General features: G+C 44.4%; 1 protein-coding gene across 1 annotated transcript in view; it reads right to left on the bottom strand.

The window, feature by feature from the left end:
- The window catches only part of LOC147747702 (potassium channel subfamily T member 2), a 1,549,272-nt gene that overhangs the window by 83,494 nt on the left and 1,444,880 nt on the right, over positions 1–20,898 (bottom strand). Inside the window, exon 24 of the mRNA XM_086926024.1 lies at positions 11,809–11,910. Coding sequence (XP_086782150.1) covers positions 11,809–11,910 — 102 coding nt within the window. The remainder of the gene's footprint in view (positions 1–11,808; positions 11,911–20,898) is intronic.

The raw sequence follows: 20,898 nt of genomic DNA on the forward strand, positions 1-20,898 counted from the left end.
GAACAAAGAAAGCTGATCAGGAAGCCTTAAGAAGGCTGAAAGGGCAGAAATGTAGCCCTTGATAGTGCCCAGAGCAGAGGCCTGCTGGGCAAGAGAAAGAAGGAAGAGGAGAACCTCAGAAAGAGGGGCATTGAGAGAATCCACAGCGTTTGCTGTGCACCATGCCACAAATCTGTTCCACCTGCAGGCGTTTTCCGACTTTGTGGAGGGACCCCTGGCTGCCAGAATGACATTACAGACTTCAGGAGGCAAGTCAAATGGCCTCAACTGTCACCGCTCAATCTCCAAGCATGGAGGTGGAGACTGAACAGGTTCGGGTGGAGGACCGTCCCCTGCTACTGCGACAGAAAGTCCTCCTGAAGAGGCAGACGAACCGGGGGATCGACTGACATACTGAGTAGCTTGGGATACCAGTACCTTCGCGCCCAGTCCGGAGCCACAAGGATAACTTGGGCCCAGTCGCGCTTGATCTTCTTCAGCACTCTGGGCAGAAGTGGTATAGGCGGAAAGGCGCAAAACAGACCGCAACTCCTCTCGCGACGAAAAGCATCTCCGAGCGAGTGCCACCTTGGAAATTCCAACGTGCAGAAGTGATGACATTTCACGTTCTCTTCTGTGGTGAATAGATCTAACCAAGGCTCTTCCCACTGCAGAAAGAGGCCTTGCACCACATCCAAGTTCAGACGCCATTCGTGATCCATCATGCACCGCCAGCTGAGTTCATCCGCCCTGGTGTTCAGAGAACCTGCTAGGTGTTGAACCACCAGAGTCACGCCCTGATGATCCAGCCACTGCCACAGGCTCAGAGCCTCCTGGCAGAGGGTCCACGACCCCACCCCGCCCTGTTTGTTGCAGTACTACATGGCGGTGGTGTTGTCTGTGAGCACCTGCACTACACTCCCCCAAACAGAGGGGAGGAATGCCTTCAGTGCTAGATGAATCGCCCGAAGCTCCAGAAGGTTGATATGGAGCTGGGACTCCGCCGGAGACCAGAGGCCTCTGATCTCCACCTCTCCCATGTGGCCTCCCCAGCCCTGGAGGGACGCGTCCGTCACAACTACGTGCTCCGGTTGGGGAAGGGAGAGGCATCTGCCGCTGACCCAATCGCGGTCCATGAGCCACCACTGCAGCTGTCTTGCAGTGCCCTCTGAGATCATGACATGGTCGGACAGGTTGCCCTGATGCTGGGCCCACTGAAACTTCAGGTCCCACTGCAGAGCCCGCATCCGCCACCTGGCATGATGCACCAGAAGGATGCAGGAGGCCATCAGCCCCAGAATCCGCAGCATCAACCTGATCGAGACCCGAGATAAAGGCCGAAAGAGTGGAATGAGAGCCTGAATATCCCGGACCCACTGTTCGGGAGGATCAACCCGAAATCGCGCCGAGTCGAGGACCGCTCCGATGAAGAGGAGCTTCTGAGAGGGGCACAGGTGTGACTTCGGCACATTGATGGAATACCCCAGCTGGTGCAGGAGGACTGCCGTTGTCTGGAGGTGTCTGACGACTGTCTGGGGTGAGCCCGTCTTCAACAACCAGTCGTCGAGGTAGGGGAAGACTGAAACCCCTAACCTGCGCAAATGAGCTGCGACCACCGCCATCACTTTCGTGAACATTCGTGGGGCGCTGGTTAGGCCGAAGGGGAGCACGGTAAACTGAAAAACTGAAAGTGCTTGAGGCCTACCATGAACCGCAGGTAGCGCCCGTGGCCGGCAGGACGGGGATGTGGAAATAGGCGTCCTGCAAGTCCAACGCTACCATCCAGTCTCCTGGGTCCAGGGCACCTAGGACCTGAGCCAATGTCAGGATTTTGAAATTCTCCTTCCGGAGGTAGCCGTTGACGTTCCTAGGTCCAAGATTGGGCGTAGGCCCCCTTTGCCCTTCTTGGGTACCAGAAAGTAGTGGGAGCAACAACCACACCCTATTTCTGGCCCAGGAACGCACTTTATGCCCCCCTTGGCCAAGAGGGCCGTAAATTTCTCTTGCAGAAGTTGCAAATTATCCCCCAACACGCAGTGGAATTGCGGTGGCATGGCTGGAGGGGTCGTCTCGAAGGAGAGGGAGTACCCCCTCCGGACGATTTGCAGCACCCACACGTCCGACGTGACTGTGCGCCAGTGGAAGTGGTGATGGCGAACCCTGCCCCCACTGGCGTCACATGGGCCTGAAAGTGCGGAATAGGAGGGTTTTGAGGTGGATGCTGCAGGGGAAGGTGTGGACTGGCCATGCTGTTGTCCCCAACTGCCACCACGGCGGTTTCCACGGCCGCCACCACGCTGTGTATTAGTCTGCGGCACGTGGCTGGCGGCATGTGTGGGAGCGCCCCTTCCTTAGCCACGAAAGGAGCGAAAGGCACCCGTTTGCTGGCGTGGGGCAGAGAGGCCCAAGGACTTGGCCGTAGCCCTGGAGTCCTTAAAATGCTCAAGCGCATGGTCTGCCTTGTCGCCAAAGAGGCAACGACCATCAAACGGCATGTCCAGAAGTGTGGCCTGGACATCAGCCGAAAAGTTTGCGGTCCTCAACCAGGCGTGGCGTCGAACAGCCACCATCGTTGCCATTGCTCTGCCCAGTGAGCCTGTGGTATCCAGCCCACACCAGATGGAGTAGCGTGCCGCATCTCGACCCTCCTCAAGGGCTTGGGCAAGTTTAGCCTGGACCTCCTCCGGGCATTGTGGCAGCATGTCCAATGACCGTGTCCCACAGAGTGTGGGTGTAGCGGCCAAAGAGGCATGCGCTATTGACTGACCGCTGTCCTAAACTCAGGGACGAGAACACCTTCTTACCGAACTGTTCATACCTCTTGGATTCCTGATCAGGCGGAGCCGTCGGGAATGCGGTCTGGGAAGTAGAGGCCAGGATACCCAGGCTCTCGGGGGTGGGGTGGGTGGACAAGAAGCAAGGGTCTCCCGGAGCTGGGCAGTTGCGTAAGGCCACGTTCCTATCCACAGGAAACCTGTAGCGGGCCTGGACCAGATGCCCAAAGAACGTCACACAAGGCCACATTAAACGGCAGCAGAGGCTCAGCTGAGCTTGACTGCGGTTTAAGGACCTCAGTGAGGAGGTTAGTCCTCACGGCCGCGACGGGGAGCTCCAGGCTCAAGGCCTTTGTCGCCCCCGTCAACACTACACTGTAGGTAGCCCTCCTCCTCCGTAGCCACGTTTGGAGGGGAGACAAAACCAGTGTCTGGCGAAGTGTCCTGTCCACTGGCATCCCCAAGCTCACATGTCCCGTCCTGTTGAGACTGGCACTCCTGTGCCAGAGGGTCCACAGACCCCTCCCAATCCCCTTCATCACCCATCACCTGATATTCAGGTTCAAAGGATGGGGCCGGTTCGTGGAAATAAAAATCTCCAAACGATGTCGAGAGCGGCGCCCAGCGGCGCTGATCCGGCGCCAGAACCGAATCGAGGGTAGGATTGGGGTAGGATAGCGCATGCCTCTTTGGCCGGAGGCGGCGCCGGGGGTGACACCCTAGGGGCCGGCGTCGGCGAGGTCGTGAGGTCGACCGGCGACGACCCGGATCCGGAAGCGGATCCAGTGGTGGCCTGCGGCGCTGGGACCGAAGTCGCCGGCGACGTCGTGGCCAAAGCACCCGGCGGCGATGGGGCCAAAACACCCGACCCGCTAGGCCCCCCAGCCAGGACCGCTGGGCCCGAAGGCGCCGCAGAACCCGGCGGAAGAGGGAGGGACCTCATGGCCATGAGGTACCGCTCGACCTCCTCAGGCGCTGCATTGTGCCCAGGGACCGGAAGGTGTGGGGCAGGATGTGGTGCCCATGACTCCGTTGGAGCCGCATGGGTGGTGTCACCCGATCCCCCGGCTGCGTCGCGCGAGAGTCGGGGTGGGTCGGAAGAGCGATGGCGCCTTCACTAGCTCTCATGCCTCTTACCTGAGGATCATGATCCCGACGACCGATGCCGACTCTCGGAGCTACGAGGACTCCGACCCCGCGACCAGTTCCTCGACATCCTGTGGGACCGGGCCCTCGAACGGCAGGGGGCCGACTGCCGGAGCTCAAGTCTCTTGCGGGACCGCTCCTGCCTAGCCTTAGACGTCAGGGCCCGGCAGTCAGAGCAGGTTCGGTCGTCGTGGTCGAGGCCTAGACACTGGAGGCACCGGTGATGGGGTCGGTAACCGACATCAGTCGGCTGGACTTAGAGCAGGGTTTGAACCCGGGCATCCCTACCGGCACCGTAGGAGTCAAACGACTCGAGAAAAAACAGATCAAAAGATCAAAAAAGTTTAGTCAAAAAGTGACTAAGGGTTAAAGCTTCTCCGGATCTGCGCTAGCTGGCGCGGAAAAAAGAAGAACTGATGTCAGCATGCGAGGGCGGTGTCTAAGTACTCCGACGACGTCATTCCGGCGCTATCGACGCCGACGACGGACGTGGAGCCGCGGACGCCTACCGACACGCAGGGGTATTGCTACGCAAAAGTTTCGGATCCAGTCTGATGCCTGGGGATATTCTAAGGTAAGGAATCTATCACTAACGTGTCTCTTTCAGATTACTCACCTGCTTTAGTCGCTTACCTGCTTCGCAACCTTGTCAAACTTGATACTCAGCAAAGGTTTCTATGCAGGTACTTTCATCTATTACTTGATATGTGTACAGTCAATCAAGAGGAGCTACCAAATATGGGTTTAATGTTGGTTTTTTCTAGGTAATGTTCCGAAGATAATGTTACACAGGGGTTGGTGGTTCACAGTGTAGGTTGTCACCTGTCTTAGTGTCAGCAAAGGAGGAGTCCCTGGTGTCATGAGTCATTTAACGAAAGATAGCACTGAAGTTGGCACATCTTCAATAATAACTATTGAATTAGGATATAATTTTGTAAAATTACAATAGGGTAATGTGGGCATGGCTAAATTGGTGCAGATGGTGTAAGATTAGGAACATGGTATAAAGGTCAATAGTATAACTTTTGTAATACGTGGGAGAGTAGTTTGTCCCTAGGTACTACTGTAATACTTTTATTATTATAGGTAAGTATGGTATGAGCCTATAACCATCACTTAGTGTTTTGCAGAAGGGATACCCCATCAAAAACGTGGTCAAAATCCCATCTACCAACCTCGTAAATCCCTCGCTCTGTTCAAAGTCTGGGAAGGACCATGTTTCTGACAGAAAAACCTATGCTGGCTGAGATATTTGACTATTGGTCAAGTATCTCTGGCCCCCTGCCTGTTTTCGAGTGGACATTGCTACACACTTTCTTCCTGTTTGGTACAACCAGGGAAATCAGTATTAAAGTGAAAGGAGCAAGGGACTGTCATGTATCATGTTTATACTCTTGCTATTTCACATTCAGAACCACTGATGACCAAGAGAGACTGTCAGTGTGAACGATACATCAAAGCCTGGTGAACACACAAAATAATGGTATAATATGGGATGCAAGATGGGAATCAATATTATATACTATGGCCATAAGCCAATTCCACCAATGGCTATGCAAAGTCTATAACAAAGTAATTGGGATCACAGCCTTACAATTCTGGGAACACTGAACGGTGTAATCCAAATGGAAAGTTATAAACAATGGAAAAATGGGGGCAGATGTATCAAAGGTTTTGTGTTGCCCTTGCGCCATGCATGAGGACGCAGGGCGATACAAAACCTAGAATGAGATTCACTAAGCACAAGGCCTCCTTGTGTGGCCCTGCATAGCTTGGTAAATCGGAGTAAAGCAAGGCAGTACAAATCGCTGTCTTGCGTTACTCTGCCCCTAGGGAGGCATTCCATGTGTGGAGCGTGTATGTTCACGTGCATCTACCCATTGATTCTGGCATTTTCCTAGATTTACCATGAGTGGTAGACCTGGGAATATGTCAAAATGCTACGCCTTCCCAGGTGAGGCATAACAAGGAGAAATATGCTTACTTCTACTCATTGTTTCCTCTTTGCACATGTGCTGCACGGTACGGTACACATAAAAAGAGGAAAAAAACAGAGAATTGTTTTTGTGCAGGAAAGTGTGCAAAAACAATCCTGCCCACAATAAAGGCACTATTTCTCCAGAGTGCATGGGTGTCTGCTTTGGGGCTAGGCAGCACATAGTGGACCAATGCAAGTGGAGGACAGGAATTGTGCAATATAATGTTAAATATGGCACATTTCTGAACTGTCCCTGTCACGCAACACATGACAGCAAGGTGTCTTTTTGCGCTGCGTGACATTTGATAAATTTGCCCGCTTAGGTCTCAAAAGAGACTGGAAAAAACAAGCAACCATAATGAAAAAAAAAATCAGCAAGTCAGTCATAAAGAAAGACAGATCTCCATACTCTCATCTCATCTATAATCTGCCCAAATAAAGAATTCTTCAGATTAGTCTCTGCATTTGAATCTCAGAATGCCCCTCACCATGCATGAAAATTACAAATATTACAATTCATCCTAAGCCTTCTCGTCTTCATGTACTGAATAGCATAAAAGTGGCATACATGATATTTCAGAAGAACACATTTTTCTTAGATAGAATAACCAGCCAATGCAAAATAAATCCACACACTACATACCCTCTTTTCCAGTAGAGTGGTGTGACAACAGTCTTGGGATATTTGGTTTATTGATGACCAAACGACACAGAGGACAAGTGGACAGAAATATATGGTAGAATTCTTTCTAAAATGAAACGATTGCTCTCCAAAGGGTCTGCTTTTCACCAGCAAGCAAAAAATTCCCTGCGAGAAATACAACTGAATTCCACACTTGTCTGTCTTTGTGAAGGCAACTAGCCAAAACTGCTGTGGCTCCTTGCAAACAACAAGTCCCATGCATGCCCAGCCACTGAAAATTGCTGGTCGCAGGTTCTTAAAACATTTTTGCCAGAAGGGCTAAGCCCTTAATGACTCTTCCTCTTCCCACTGTTTTGTCAAAGGAAAGCTTTGTACTGCCACCACTGGCAGAATTCTACAAAGTCCAATTAGCATGAACTAATTGAAATTTCTGAAAGTTCAGGACAATAATTATTTTAGCTACTTTTTCATGACTTTAAAAGTATATAACTTTGCTTCTTTTAACGTATCAACCATATGTCGAAATCAAAATCAATGTGTCTGTAAATACTTATGCTGCATGTTGATCGCATTCACCATTACCAGTCCTAAGTTTGCAGTTTAGCCTGATTTACTTTTTGAGAGAGATCAGGTTGCTTCTTAAAGTTACATGTTATTGTTATGTTATGTTAATTTAAAGCACACGAATACCCAGAGACGTCTTGGTGCTGAACCTCACCGTAAGACCTGTGGGAAAATTAGGGGAAATAAATTAATTAAAAAATTAAAAAATAACCAGGTTTTCAGGTCTTTTCTAAAAGAGGCCAGAAAGTTGGCAGCTCTCATGCCCACAGGGAGCATATTCCATAGTTTAGCTGTGCCATGGCCTATGCTTCGACCTCACCAGCTCGAGGTTCAAATCTTTGGTGCCAACATCAACCTGGCATTGGTGGGCCTTAGCTGTCTGCCAGGTTGGTACCAGGAGAAAGAACTTTCAGAGATGCCAGTCCTATATTATTCTACGCTTTATAGGCTAGACAATGTGCCTTGAGCTTAGTATGGTGTGCCACTGGCAGCCAGTGAAGTTTCTGAATTGTTTCAGCAACTGATTGATACTTTGGTAAGTTCAATAAAAGCCTGGCCGCTGTGTTTTGCACCCTCTGAAGTTTTTTCTAATGTTGTTTCTGTATCTCAAGAATGAGGTTATTACAATAGTCTAATTTAGATAGAACTAATGTAGTTACAACCGTCCTCCTGGAGTCAGGGGGAATGTAGGGCCGGACCTTCTTCAGTTTTCTTATCTGGTAAAAAGTAGCCGAAACTGAGGCATTTGTTTGTTGGGAGAAGGTGAGTTTACTATCAATCAAGACCCCAAGGTTCTTTGCATTTTCTACCGGTTTTGGAAACTATCCAATTTCAGCCAGCCACCATTATCTGCCCCATCTTGGTTGAAGATTAACAAAGATCACCACTTCGGTTTTGTCTGAATTCAATTTGAGGCAATGACTTCACATCCAGCTGCTGAATTCCCTCATGCAGTTTTGGAACTGCATTGCAGGGGATGCTCGATTTTTATGAGCTGCAATCACAATCTAAGTGTCGTCGCCGTATTATCTTAAGTTGAAACCGAAGTGTTGAATTAAAGGAGCCAGTTCCGACACATAAATGTTAAATAATTATGGGCTCAGCAACAACACCTGGGGACCCCACATGGGAGCACGTAAGGAGCCAATTTAAACTGGTCTAGGGTCACAGTCTGTCTTCTGTTCTTCAAGAAGGATGATTTTAAAGACGGTGCCTGATCCTTAACCCCCAATTTTCCCAGATGCTGTAGCAGCGTGTCATGAGTGACGGTATCAAAGGCCGCTGACAGATCAAGGATGATCAGTACAGACGCACCGCCTTTATCCATTACTGCTCTAATCTCCTCAGAGGCCTTGATCAATGCCGTCTCAGTACTATGTTGTGGGCGAAAACCAAAACTGAGAGGGTTCAAGTAGTTCATTTTCTCGAATTAATTGTGTTAACTAGTTATTCATGATTTACTCCACTATCTTAGCTGGATAAGGCAGCCTAGGAATCGAACTGTAATTACTATTTATTGATGTGTCCAGATGGTTCTGAAAGGTCACAGAGATATTTAAAGACTATGCGAATAAGGTATACAGCTTCATAATCTGCCTAGACAATATGTATGTAATTGTGTATATCAATGCAGTTTTGCAGTTAACTTACAGAATGTGATTTAAAGATATTTGCACACCTTTTAGTGCCACCTAAAAGCCTTGCCTAAGAATAGATCAGTCCCACAATAGTAGTGTTTCATTGAAGATGCATTGACAGGGTCATTATAACATGGAGCGCACTGGGGTTGAGTTCTTTACAATTAGGATTAGAATTAGGATGTGGATTTATAAAGCGCGAATTGCTGCCCGGAGGCGTCCAAGCGCTAAAGAGTAACCAGAACCAACGAGAGAGCCTGTAGGGGAGGCTAAGTTGAAGTTAATAGGGTAGGTTAAAAAGGAAGGTTTTTAGTTGTTTGCGAAACGCAGAAAGATTGGAGTTGGCTCTGAGATGCAGTGGGAGGGTGTTCCAAGTCCTAGATGCATTATGGGAAAACGTCCTGCCACCAGATCTGGACCTTTTTATTCTAGGGGCCATTGCTAGGAAGGTCTGACTGGAGTGGAGGCTTCTGCTGGGAATGTAATGGGTGATTAGGTCACAGGTAATCCTAGGGCCTGTGTCCCAGAAGGCCTGATGGGCTATACACATTGCCTTGAACAGAACTCTCTGGCGCACTGGTAGCCAGTGAAGGCTGACCAGCCCGGCCCTCACTGATTGTCTGCGAGGGAGATCGAGCAGTATGCGTGCTGCGCAGTTCTGCACAGTCTGGAGCCTGCGCAGAGTGTACTCTGGGGCGCCGAGGTAGAGCACATTGTTGAAGTCAAGGCGTGACTGTATTAACCCCTTTATAGCCACCTGTTTGGCTTCCATGGGGAGAAGGGGGAAGATTTTCTTTAGCATCCTCATGATGCCGAAACAGGTGGCTGAATGTTTTGTGGCCTGAACGTTGAAAGACAGGGATCTGTCCAACCAAACTCCGAGGCTCTTGATATTGCTTTTGGGGGTTGTAGGGAGACCCAGAAAGGGCGACCACAGAGAGGCGGGAAGGCAGAGATCTGGGGGGCCTAGGAGCATCAGCTCCGTTTTGTCCCCGTTCAGTTTGAGGGAAGATAAGGACATCCAGATCTTCACCTCTTCTAGGCATTATCTAAGCCCGCCTGGCGCAGGCTGGTTGGCTTCCTGCGCCAGTGAGACCACCAGCTGCGTGTCGTCCGCATAAGAGATGATCTTGACCCCAAATGGACCGATGACCTCAGCCAGTGGCCTCATGTACAAGTTAAAAAGTGCAGGGCTTAGAGAGGAGCCCTGGGGGACTCGCCACTTCAGAGGTCTGCTGGTGGACACGGACTCACCCTCAAAGACTCGAAAGGATCTGCCCTCTAGAAAGGACTTAAACCACGACTAGGCTTTGTCCTTGATCCCGGCTCAGGACATACGGTGCAGCAAGGTGTCGTGGCTGACCGTGTCAAATGCCGCGCTGAGGTCAAGGAGGATCACTGCCACTGATCCTCCTTGATCCAGGATTTTTTCTGGCTTCCTCAGTGACCATGAGGAGGGCGGTCTCAGTCCCGTGTTTTGGTCTAAAGCCCGTCTAGGTGGGGTCTAGTAAATGGTGGTCTTCTAAGAAGTTTACCAGCTGTTGATTTATATATTTTTCCAGGATCTTGCTCACCCATGGGAGCAGGGAGATGGGTCGGTAGTTACCCAGGTCAGTCGTGTCTAGATTAGGTTTTTTCAATAATGATCTGACCACGGCCTGCTTCCAGACGGTCGGGACAATGCCGGAGGTGATGGATCAATGCATCAAACTACAACAGATGTCTAACATAAAGTGTGCAATCAATCAATCGATCTATTGACCAAAGAATCAATCGATAACATTAATAATTAAGGATTTCACTATTAAAAATAGAGCTTCTAACAATAACTATCTACAAATGGTGAAGAGTCATGTAATTGGATTTCAACAGTACGCATAATCCATGCAAATGCATGTAATCATTCAGTTATTTTTTTTAGAAATAAATGAATCAAACTAATTCAGATGATTCCATTCGCTGAGGAAACTTCCTATCATTGCGTTCTTCGACTAAATAAGTCTCTGCTGCAAAATACCAAATTAGCACATGCCTTGGTGATCAGTCCCCAAAACTCTGATTCCAATACACTCTTATTTTTTTTTTCAGAAATAGATTTGTGTTCCACGGACACCTTGCCTACAGGGGTGCTATAACCAGCGTGTTCAAAGCTGACCCACGATGGCAACATTTTTAGGATATCTTCATTGAACTAGCATTGGCAAAGCCAAAACATGTAAACACAAGCTTGCAGAAATACTGGTTATCACATTAAAGTCAGCCCCATTATATAATGCTGGGGAAAATAGCAAAAAGGTATTTTTTTCTGCACAGAAAAGAAGAAATAAAGACTGAATGTTACAGGTTGATGATTCAGTGGCCTTGTCAAGTCTAACATATTGACTCATGAATTCCAATGTTAGCACTTCATGAAATGTGGAATGATGCACTAAATAGCCATCAGTATCCAGCGCGAGAATCATGCTCCTCCTATGTATATTTTACAGAATTGGTGGCAATATATCTTACAGACACCTGCTATGTCAAGCCAGGCCTGAGTATGCCATACATATACCAAGAAGGCTACTAACATACATAGTCAATGGTTATTTTGAATAGGTAGCATGGATATGGTTCTCTTCGACCAATAGTGACACCCCTGAAGTAGACAGCTTTAAAGATGGCAAACACTTTTTACTACAGGATGCTGCTACAAAACGATTTCCACCCAATCTTGGGGCCATTTAAAATATAGTCACTGATTTCAAGGATGGAGATAAAACATGTTAATCCCTTAACAAATGGACTATGGACAGCACTTACAATTTCGAGTGACCCTATAACCCCCACAACCCCCCCCCCCCCTCCAGTTTTCCCCTTATCATTTTTCTAGCAAAAACCTGGTGACATCTATAAGTGAAAACGCACGCCCACTACGGAATTTGGTGCCTATGGAGCTCAGAATATATTTATTGTACCCGGTAAATATCCTACCATAGGAGAGTGGCGTTTCCATGTGTGAGGAACAGACCCCAGTTCCGCACAACTTGATGTTGAGATCTAAGAGTTAAAATCACCATCCTGGAACCTCATAGTTAATTTTCCTACCTGATATAACAGGGTATCCAACATGCTAATGCTAAAGACTCTCCCGGCAGCAAAAGGAAGTCTGAACATGAATGCCAGGTTAGAACCCTTTTCACGTTCTTTCTGTAGAGAAGAGAAAGAGAAAAGCATATTAGAAAGTATTCTGTTACCTTGTCCTTTCAACTTTAAAAATAACACTATAACAAGTTATCCTAAGACCCAAATAACTACCGTTTGCAGCAAATAGCATTTCAACCCCTAAACGCTTAACGAAATTATACATGTGTGTGTTAAGAAGACTGGCTTTTCAAGCCACTATAAAAGAGCAACATTTGTGATGTTTTCAAAATGATAAAAAAGTTGGCAAATAATACTTCTACTGACCACTAGGTGTCGCCCCTTGTCTGTTCTATGTACGATATTATTTTTTTTTGCTTCAATGACTACTGGTGTAGGCAAGTTTTAACTTTACTCTTTGCATGGTATCACTTAATACTGTTCCAGCATTATAATGCAGCCTCATGTGAACTTTGCATCAAAAGCAAAATAATGTGTTAATGTTTGCCTCTGGTGAGGAGGCACTACCTGTAGCATACTCTACTGTTGCATCATCGGTTTCCGTGCAGTTCCTACAAAACCTTTCCACTTCATTAATTGGCAGTTTAGCAGTGTTGTTGGTGCTTCATTGTAAGACGGGTATCAAAAAATGGCTGCATAATAAAGAAAAGTGATGCAGGTGCTGGCAAGCATATTAATAGAAGACAATGGATTTGATCAATTGAGAAACGCGCTAAAACTCCTCCAGTGCCGAGTGAGAAATATTTTTATATTAAATGAAGATGGCCAAAAACAGGAATTCCTCCACGCAACCACAGGAGGTATTTCCATGTTGCGAACATTTATCTTTGAAGGAAAGACAGCTCCTTTTCCCAAGTTTGCAAATTAGGGACTTTTTATTATAGTAATGTTCTGATGTTATCCTATAATTAGAATTGGCTGCCAGGTAAGAAAACATTTGTGTATTAAAACTATTCTTTCACTGTTTTAAGAGTACAGATTTTAGAGACAATACTACCAGGGAATATCAAACATAAGTAATTGACATCCATTGCTACATAGATGTAACATAAACACACATCTTAAAAAATACACAAACCTAGAATGCCTCGCCAAACATTGTATAATTCCTTGTGCTTGAAAGGCTGTGCTAATATTGTTGGACACTGTTTAATGAATATCAAAAATGGCCCACGCATGGAGTTCACACCAGCCCGTGAGGCACTGTCTGAATGCCATATCGTCCTATTTATAGAGTGGGGGGGGGGCAGTAGGATCTGATTATTAGGTCAAGTGACCTTTGCTCCCGAAAAGTAACTTGTATACAAAGGGAGTCACTGTTCCTTGTAGAGGTTGAAAGAGGAAGAAACTTTTGTTGTGTGCTACTCTAGTTGTGGGGGACAGTGTGTCCTCATCATAATGCCCTCACACACCCCGAAGGATGTCATGCTTCATCATTTGGGCTTTGCTCCTCGTCAGGCCAGCGCTGCAATGCCCTATGGGTCTCCCGAAGGGTCTCTTTATCGGAAATCAAATCCCTCGTTGGCCCGTTCTCGTTTGGTATATTTGTATGGTATCCCTCCGCGGGTATCGAGTCAGCAGTTAGACGGCAGACTTCAGCACGAATATATGCTTTTATCATCATCGGGTTAAGGTAGGCGGCGGGAGACTCTGGGTGTAGCACATCTTGATTTGTGCCTAACGTCTCTTATACAAACAGCTTCTTACAATACGTTATTTCGGACGTTTTTTGCAGAGAGACACCAACTTTATTCTTCTGCATTTACGCTGTGATTATACGTGCACCACTAGTGTGTGAAGCGAGCTCCAGCTTGTGAAAAGGTACCGCACAAACTGTATGAGACGATTTAATATTGCCAACAAATGTGTTGAGGGTTACAGAGTAGTCATTTATCTTTACCTGTTTCATCACAGATATTTTGCCCGACCGCACTATAGCAGTATCGACCGCATTATAACAGTACCTATTGATTGACAGCCAGGAGTTCACAACCGTTTCGACTAGTTGCAACATTGTAACGCGACGGTACTTGGGGGTTTTTTATACGGGATTACCATCATTCCGATTATGTAACTCCTTTAATGTAGTATTTACTGTGTTTACAGCAATTACACAGTCTGAAGATCAGTTTTATTGCCATATTTCTGGTATCCACGAAGCCATCACCCGTTGAGTAACCTATCGACAACATTTCGGCTCTTCTAGGTAGGCGCTTAGCATTTTCTACATATGCAATATTTAAACGATCATAACTTCCTTTGCTATATCCTTTCATGGCTAGAGTCATTAGAGTCCCTAAGAAGCAACTAGTTAGTCTTTATACTGACCATACACCAATCTAGGAGCAATACTGAATGTTACTATTCGTAATTCTCGTTAATTTGTTAATTGTCTTTTCTATCATTACTATTTTTGATAAATAGAGGTGGACGATGGATTGATATATTCAGGTGTCTATAAAGCATTACTAATTTGCATACTGCATGTATATTTCTCTCGATAAAGTGGACATGATTTAGTGAGAATGTTCTATGGTCACCCTTACTTTTAGTTCCACACCTTAGCAGTAGGTTACCAACACTGAGAGTATCCCCCTATGAGTGTTTAATGTTTTTTCTTATTAAATTATTGTATTTTTGTATCATCTATCATGTAATTGTGGATATAGATTTGTGATTTATGTTTTTCATTGCAGGATTTTTTCCCTAAAGAAGGGTACCTAAGGGTCCCGAAATGCATTTGGCACTGCCGAAGTGTAATAACAATTTTGAAGATATGTTTACTAAATGATGGACGTTTGGCTAGTAATTTGTTACACGTGTTGTACAGTGAACGTATTCGGTTAGAATACACTTGTATTAGTATCATTTTCCAATCAACTGTGACAATGACATATGTTGGTTATGTGTATTATTAAATCACAAGAATCTGATTGATTATTGATTTTTAAAAGAATTGCATGTATGTATAATACAAAATCATATTCATCTATAAACTGATAAATAGTTCAGTCAAAATGGGCGTCCGCAGACTTTTTTCCAGGGGGGGCAAAATGTTAACTTCATCACCATCCTCTGACATGATGTGTGCCACTGGGGCACAGGAAACACTGGGGCGCAGAACTGGGATAGACTCAATTAAATGACAGGAATTCAGGACATGTGACTGACCCTGCCACAGGCCAACAAACACCGCCTGTAGGGTCCTCGATCCAATACCAATGAAGGCTGTCTTCAGCACCGAATACTTTAAAACAGCCTTTGATTAAAGCACCAGATTAAATATACTGTATGCACAGTGTATGTTAGGGATTATTTGTAGCGCACATATTTACCAATATTGGCTTCTTGGCACTAGAATTCATGTTAAAGCACAACGTCAAAGTCAGTAATAAATAATACAGCAATCACACACGCTAGTGATTCGCCAAGGGGTGCTCCCTTTACTAGAATTCCCCGGGCATTACAAAATTTTACACACATTCAATTAATTTATTCAAAATAAAATGTATAGGTCCAAATGTTAGCTATATTTTTTTTAAAGAAACCTAGAGTCCGTCTACCTGTAGTCAATGTCAAACTGACAAAGTGCACATGTTTAGGGATACAATAATGGCCAGCTCCCTTATGCGGAAGCCCTGCACCGTAAATGTGTGGCACATGCGGCGCCCGCAGCGGCGGCACATCACAGGTCCAGGGATGCTAAGGCTTACACAGTGGTCGAAGTGGGGTAAAAAAGTAGGAGAACAGTGGGCGGAGAATCAGAGGGTGGGAATAACCCAAGGATTGGATCTGTGGGTGGAGCCAGAGGTGTGGCCAGAATGCGCAGACATCCCAATTTTTAGTATTTGTTTAGCATTTCACTGTCCAGTTTAATCATCCAATGGATACACATGATTATTTAAGGTTATAATGAGTTATTGACAATAAAATATATTCACAAAGTGGGATATGCTTCTAATCACAGAATGTACCAAATACGATAAAATGTGGAAACACAAGCCATTTGTCGCCGAGCCATGGAGTTTCTGTCATCAGCACTTCTCCCTTTTCCCACAACAGCAGTACAAACATGAATGGCGAAATATCCTAGTTTACAAATGTTTTCTCTAGAATTATGGCTCTGTCATAGTTGCCTCAAAATGCAAGATCTGCTGCATGATCTGACCATTTAAACTAATAAATTGTTTGTAGCTCAAACATATCAAAAGTTAATAAAAAAATGTGACTTGTGTTGCTGTGGAGTGGATGGCCCATTGCAAAGGTTGACTGGTCACCTTTCTCATTGCTGCGTTTGTATGTAACACTGGTACTAATAAGGCAAAATCTTTCCAGAGACTGTTAGCATGTGACACACGTCAAAAGAATAAAATATCTGAAAATATACTTCATTGCGCTGCAGCCTTATTTTTAATGCATAATTTAGTCAACACTACGGCATCATTTTGTCATCCTTTGCTGCATAATTAATTCCAGTGGCCCCACAGCAGGCTGCACATGTTAAAAGTGATTGTAAATGAAGCAGGGAGACTATGAAGTTTGTGAACTTAGTTTGGTGTGCGTTCAAATCCTGCATTGTCAATCCCTGGTGAGTTGCAGCTACTACTGCTGAAACAAGGCCAATGGAGGTACCTATGGGTAAGGCAGACTGGCCTCAAGGGCAGGGCCAGCCTTAGCACTGGTGGTGTCCTGTGCATTAATGTTTGTTAGTGCCCCCCAATGACCACCTCTGCCATTGATTCCTCACTACCACCCTTTAACTGTGCCCCCCCAAGTCTCCATAACCACTCTCTCTCAGATGCACTTAATTTGATTTACAGCGCCACTCATACCATTGTAGGGTGTCAGAGCACTTTACATCACACACATTACACAGAGACAATCAATATGTGCATAAATCACTGTATAGAAAATGTTACATAAGACTAAGGACTACTAGTTGTAGGAGTCACATGACAACCATACTAGTAGCATGAAAATGTGGCTGGTTAACAAGCAGTTAACACAGACTCAGTTGCGCACAACTAAATTGAAATCTGTTGATCAAACCTTCTAAACCTTTTTTAAAGAAACATATTTGTTATTCATATGTTTTTACTCATCAGTTGAACTTGTTTCAGCACAACATTTTGTATTTTTACATAAACACTTGAATTTCCATTTGTTAAATCAAAATCATACAACTATATACATTGAGAATACATTAAATTTTCTTGTATGCATCATAATCCGCCCGCCCAATGCATTTCGGGACAAGTGTAGAGTCCCTTCGTCAGGGGCAATGCTGCAAAATAACATATACAGGCACATCAGTCTCTATTTAATATATTACACATGGTTCAGTACAATTTAAATAATACCACCACCAAAGAAAATCAAAATGAAAAAACACACCCATAGTGCAGTTACCAACAAGCATCTAAAACCCTGAAAAAACATAACCAACTACTCACATTTATACACTAATGAATATACTTATTGCGAGCTTCGATCTTCCTTGGTCCAAATAAACTATAAAAAAGCAAAAATGGACAGAATCAGGCTGCCTCCTCTATATACGTGCGTGAAAAGTCTAACTACAATGCCATCAATCGCTATGCAAAAGCATACCTGTGTATCCTTCAGTTTCCTGCGCCATGAAAACCCTTTTCCACTTAATGTGTCATCAGAAATTCGATACCCATCTGTAGAGAAAATAAAGTGCCTCAATGCACGATACGATTCCTTGGTTTACACTACAAAAAGTTCTAAAACCTCGCTCTGTGAAAGGATCCTTACCGATTCAGACTGCAAATAGAACTCGTCAAACAATCCTCGCGTACACCTTCCGACGTTCGGAGTCTCCCGCGTTTGTGTTTAGCCGGGTCGGATCTAGGTTAAACTACTGTAACCTACATCCCCATTGGTTACAACAGAACTACTCTCAACCAATCAAGTGCGAGCTGTCATTGCGAATTCTAATACGTCGTCCGTAACTACGGTAACAGAGCTCTGACGTTGAGTGTGCTAGCCACCTATTCTATCTGCCTACTCCGAACCGGGAAAAAACGGGTTGATAGTTTACCGTTTCCTTGAATGTTTAAAAGTCCGTGTACTGCATGAAAACCCTAAATAAAAGGATTCTTACATATCCCAATTCTACAAAACGAGGCTCCATGTATGAGTTTCAACCTCGAGACGTTTCAGGCTTCAACAAAACTTTATCGAACGCAATAAGCACGCAACTGTCACTGTCTTCAATCAATATGACTAAACCAGCCATAAGAGCTAAATTTCTTCACCAAAAATATACGTGAAACAAGGTAAAGAAAAAATGGATAAAAGTAAAAATAAAGATAAAGTGAAAAGAATCAAATATGCATAAAAAAACATTGGTCACTAATAAACATACAGTGATAGAGCCAAGTTAAACAAAATATAATAAATCTAAACAAATCAGAATTAATGCAGCAAGGTAAATATATCACACTAGAACACATGTTTACAAAAAGTCACAAAAAGCTGCTTAACTCAATCCTATCATTCAGTCCCCCGGGGGTCAGTGTCCCCAACATTTTTATCCATAAAGATTCTCTTAGTAACAATTTCTTATTCCTGTCACAACCCTCTGTGATTGCTACTGTCTCTAGAATGGTGAATCTAAGTTGGGCAATAGTGTGTTTTTTTTCTAGCCAATGTGTTGCTAAGGATGATGTCGTGGATTTATTTCGTATTCTGCTTTTATGCTCTGAGATACGAATTTTCAATTTCCGCTCGGTTTTACCCACATATAAAAGGCCACAAGGACATTTAATAGTGTATATAACCTGATTGGTATTACAGTCTCCTACGAATTTCAATTTGATATTTCTTCCAGATTGAGGATGCGTAATCACATTACCAACCATCACATTGTTGCAATGCACACAATTTGTGCATTTCCTCATTCCTTTGTATTCCTTATTTTTTGTGGACTCTGAATACTTTAACAATTCTTTTAGGTTTTTAGACCTTGTATAAGCAAACAAGGGTTTATCCCTGAAACTGTTGTGAAAGTCATTTTCTTGCTGAAGGAGTTCCCATCTTTTTTGTATGATATTTTTCAATTTTGGTGAGTTGACGGAGTATTTTGAGACAAACACATTCCGTTTTTGTTCTTCTTTGTGTTTTTGTACTAATAAATCAGTACGGTTTTTCTCAATGGCTTTGTTTTGCGCTGTATCCAGTATATCCATCGGGTAGCCTCTTTTTATGTAGTTTTCCTTGTATTCCTTGATGTACTCCAGGCATTCATCTTGTCCTGTGACTATTCTCCTAATCCTCAAGAATTGGGAATATGGTAAATTCTTCAATAAATTCGGAGGATGAAAGCTGTGATAGAGCAACATACTGTTCTTGTCAGTTGGTTTACGATACAAAGAAGTGTTAATCCTATCTCCTTCAAGTTCTACCATCACATCCAAGTATGCTATCTTTGATCTACTGACAGTGTGTGTCACCTGAATACGTGGATTCCTTGAGTTCAGTAGTCTAATGTTATGATGTAGTTGTGCTTCTGTTCCAGACCATATTAAAAATATGTCGTCTATGAAGCGACAAAAAAATTCAAGATGTTCCGTCCATTCTTTGTGGAAAAAAACGTGTTCTTGCTCAAATTTTGCCATGTAAGTATTGGCAAATACAGGAGCCCCTGTAAAGCCCATTGATGTCCCATTCAACTGCATGTAAAATCTTTCAGACCATTGAAAATAGCTGTTCTTTAGGCAAAAATGTGTTAGCTGCAATAGGAACACTGGGTTGATGTCAATTTCTGGATGTTGCAACAACATCCATTCTTCAGCTTCCAGTCCGTCAGTGTGTCCAATTGATGTGTACAACGACACAACATCTATAGTACATAGAATATATTCTTTGCCTGTTTGTAGGTTGACAGATGTCAGCTTTACCAAGAAATCAGTTGTGTCCTGTATGTATGTATGCCATTTTTGAATGAATGGTTGCAAAAAATAATCAATAATTTGCCCAGCTGGTTCGAAAATTGAGTTGCAACCTGCCACTATTGGTCGAAAAGGTGGATCTTCTAGTGACTTATGCACTTTAGGCAACATGTAGATCTTAGGTTTACTAGGATTTTGTGGCATAAGAAATTTAGCCATATTCGGTGTGATCCAATCTTCATCGATGGCTTTGTCTATCAAAGATTGTAATATCTTTTGAATTTCACTTGTCGGGTCTTGTTGTAACAATAAATAAGTATTGGTGTCATTAACATGTTCTTCCACTTTTCGTTGATAGAACTCAGTATCCATGAGTACCAATGCACCCCCTTTGTCCGCTTTCTGGAATGTCAACTCTGTCTTTTTTGATAATTGAACTAGTATACTTCTTTCCAATCTGTTCAGATTATTCGGTGTTTTCCTGCTTTGTCTGTAGTTCAATTTCTTCATATCCTTTGTTACTAGTGTTTCAAAAAGATCAAGTGTCTTGTGTGAGATAGGTGCCTCAAACGTACTCTTAGGTCGAAAAACTTCTATTTTCCTTTCCTCTTGATTTTCATCTGTAGGGACCACGTTATCGAAAAAATTCCTTAACTTCAATCTTCTCATAAATTTATAGAGAGCTACTTCATCCTCAAATTTGGAGCCCATGTAGGTGGGGACAAATGTTATGCCTTTGTTTAAGACTCTCTCTTCATGTTTAGTCAAGGAATATGATGAAATGTTTATTACGAGGGTTTCCCCTGACTCCGCAATCCTTTTTACAGTTGTTTCTCTTTTTCCTTTTCTTTGTCCTCTCCTGGTCTTTTTGTTTGTTCTTGTTCTGGTGGACGGTCTATTTCCACAACCTCGGTTAAAAAAGACACCTGTGGACTTGAAGTACTTGCTTTATCAGTTTGGATTGTGTTTGATGACTGTGTTATTTTTATAGGTGCGCGGGATGAATCTATATCACGATCTGTAGCCAAACTTTCCTCAGATGAAGTTGTAGTTGGTCGTCGAGTGAAACGTCTCTGGGCATACACCTCTGCCCAGGTGTATGCCTCATTCAACTTAT

Source organism: Lissotriton vulgaris, chromosome 1_1 (genome assembly GCF_964263255.1).
Source record: "Lissotriton vulgaris chromosome 1_1, aLisVul1.2, whole genome shotgun sequence".
Classification (NCBI taxonomy): Eukaryota; Metazoa; Chordata; class Amphibia; order Caudata; family Salamandridae; genus Lissotriton; species Lissotriton vulgaris.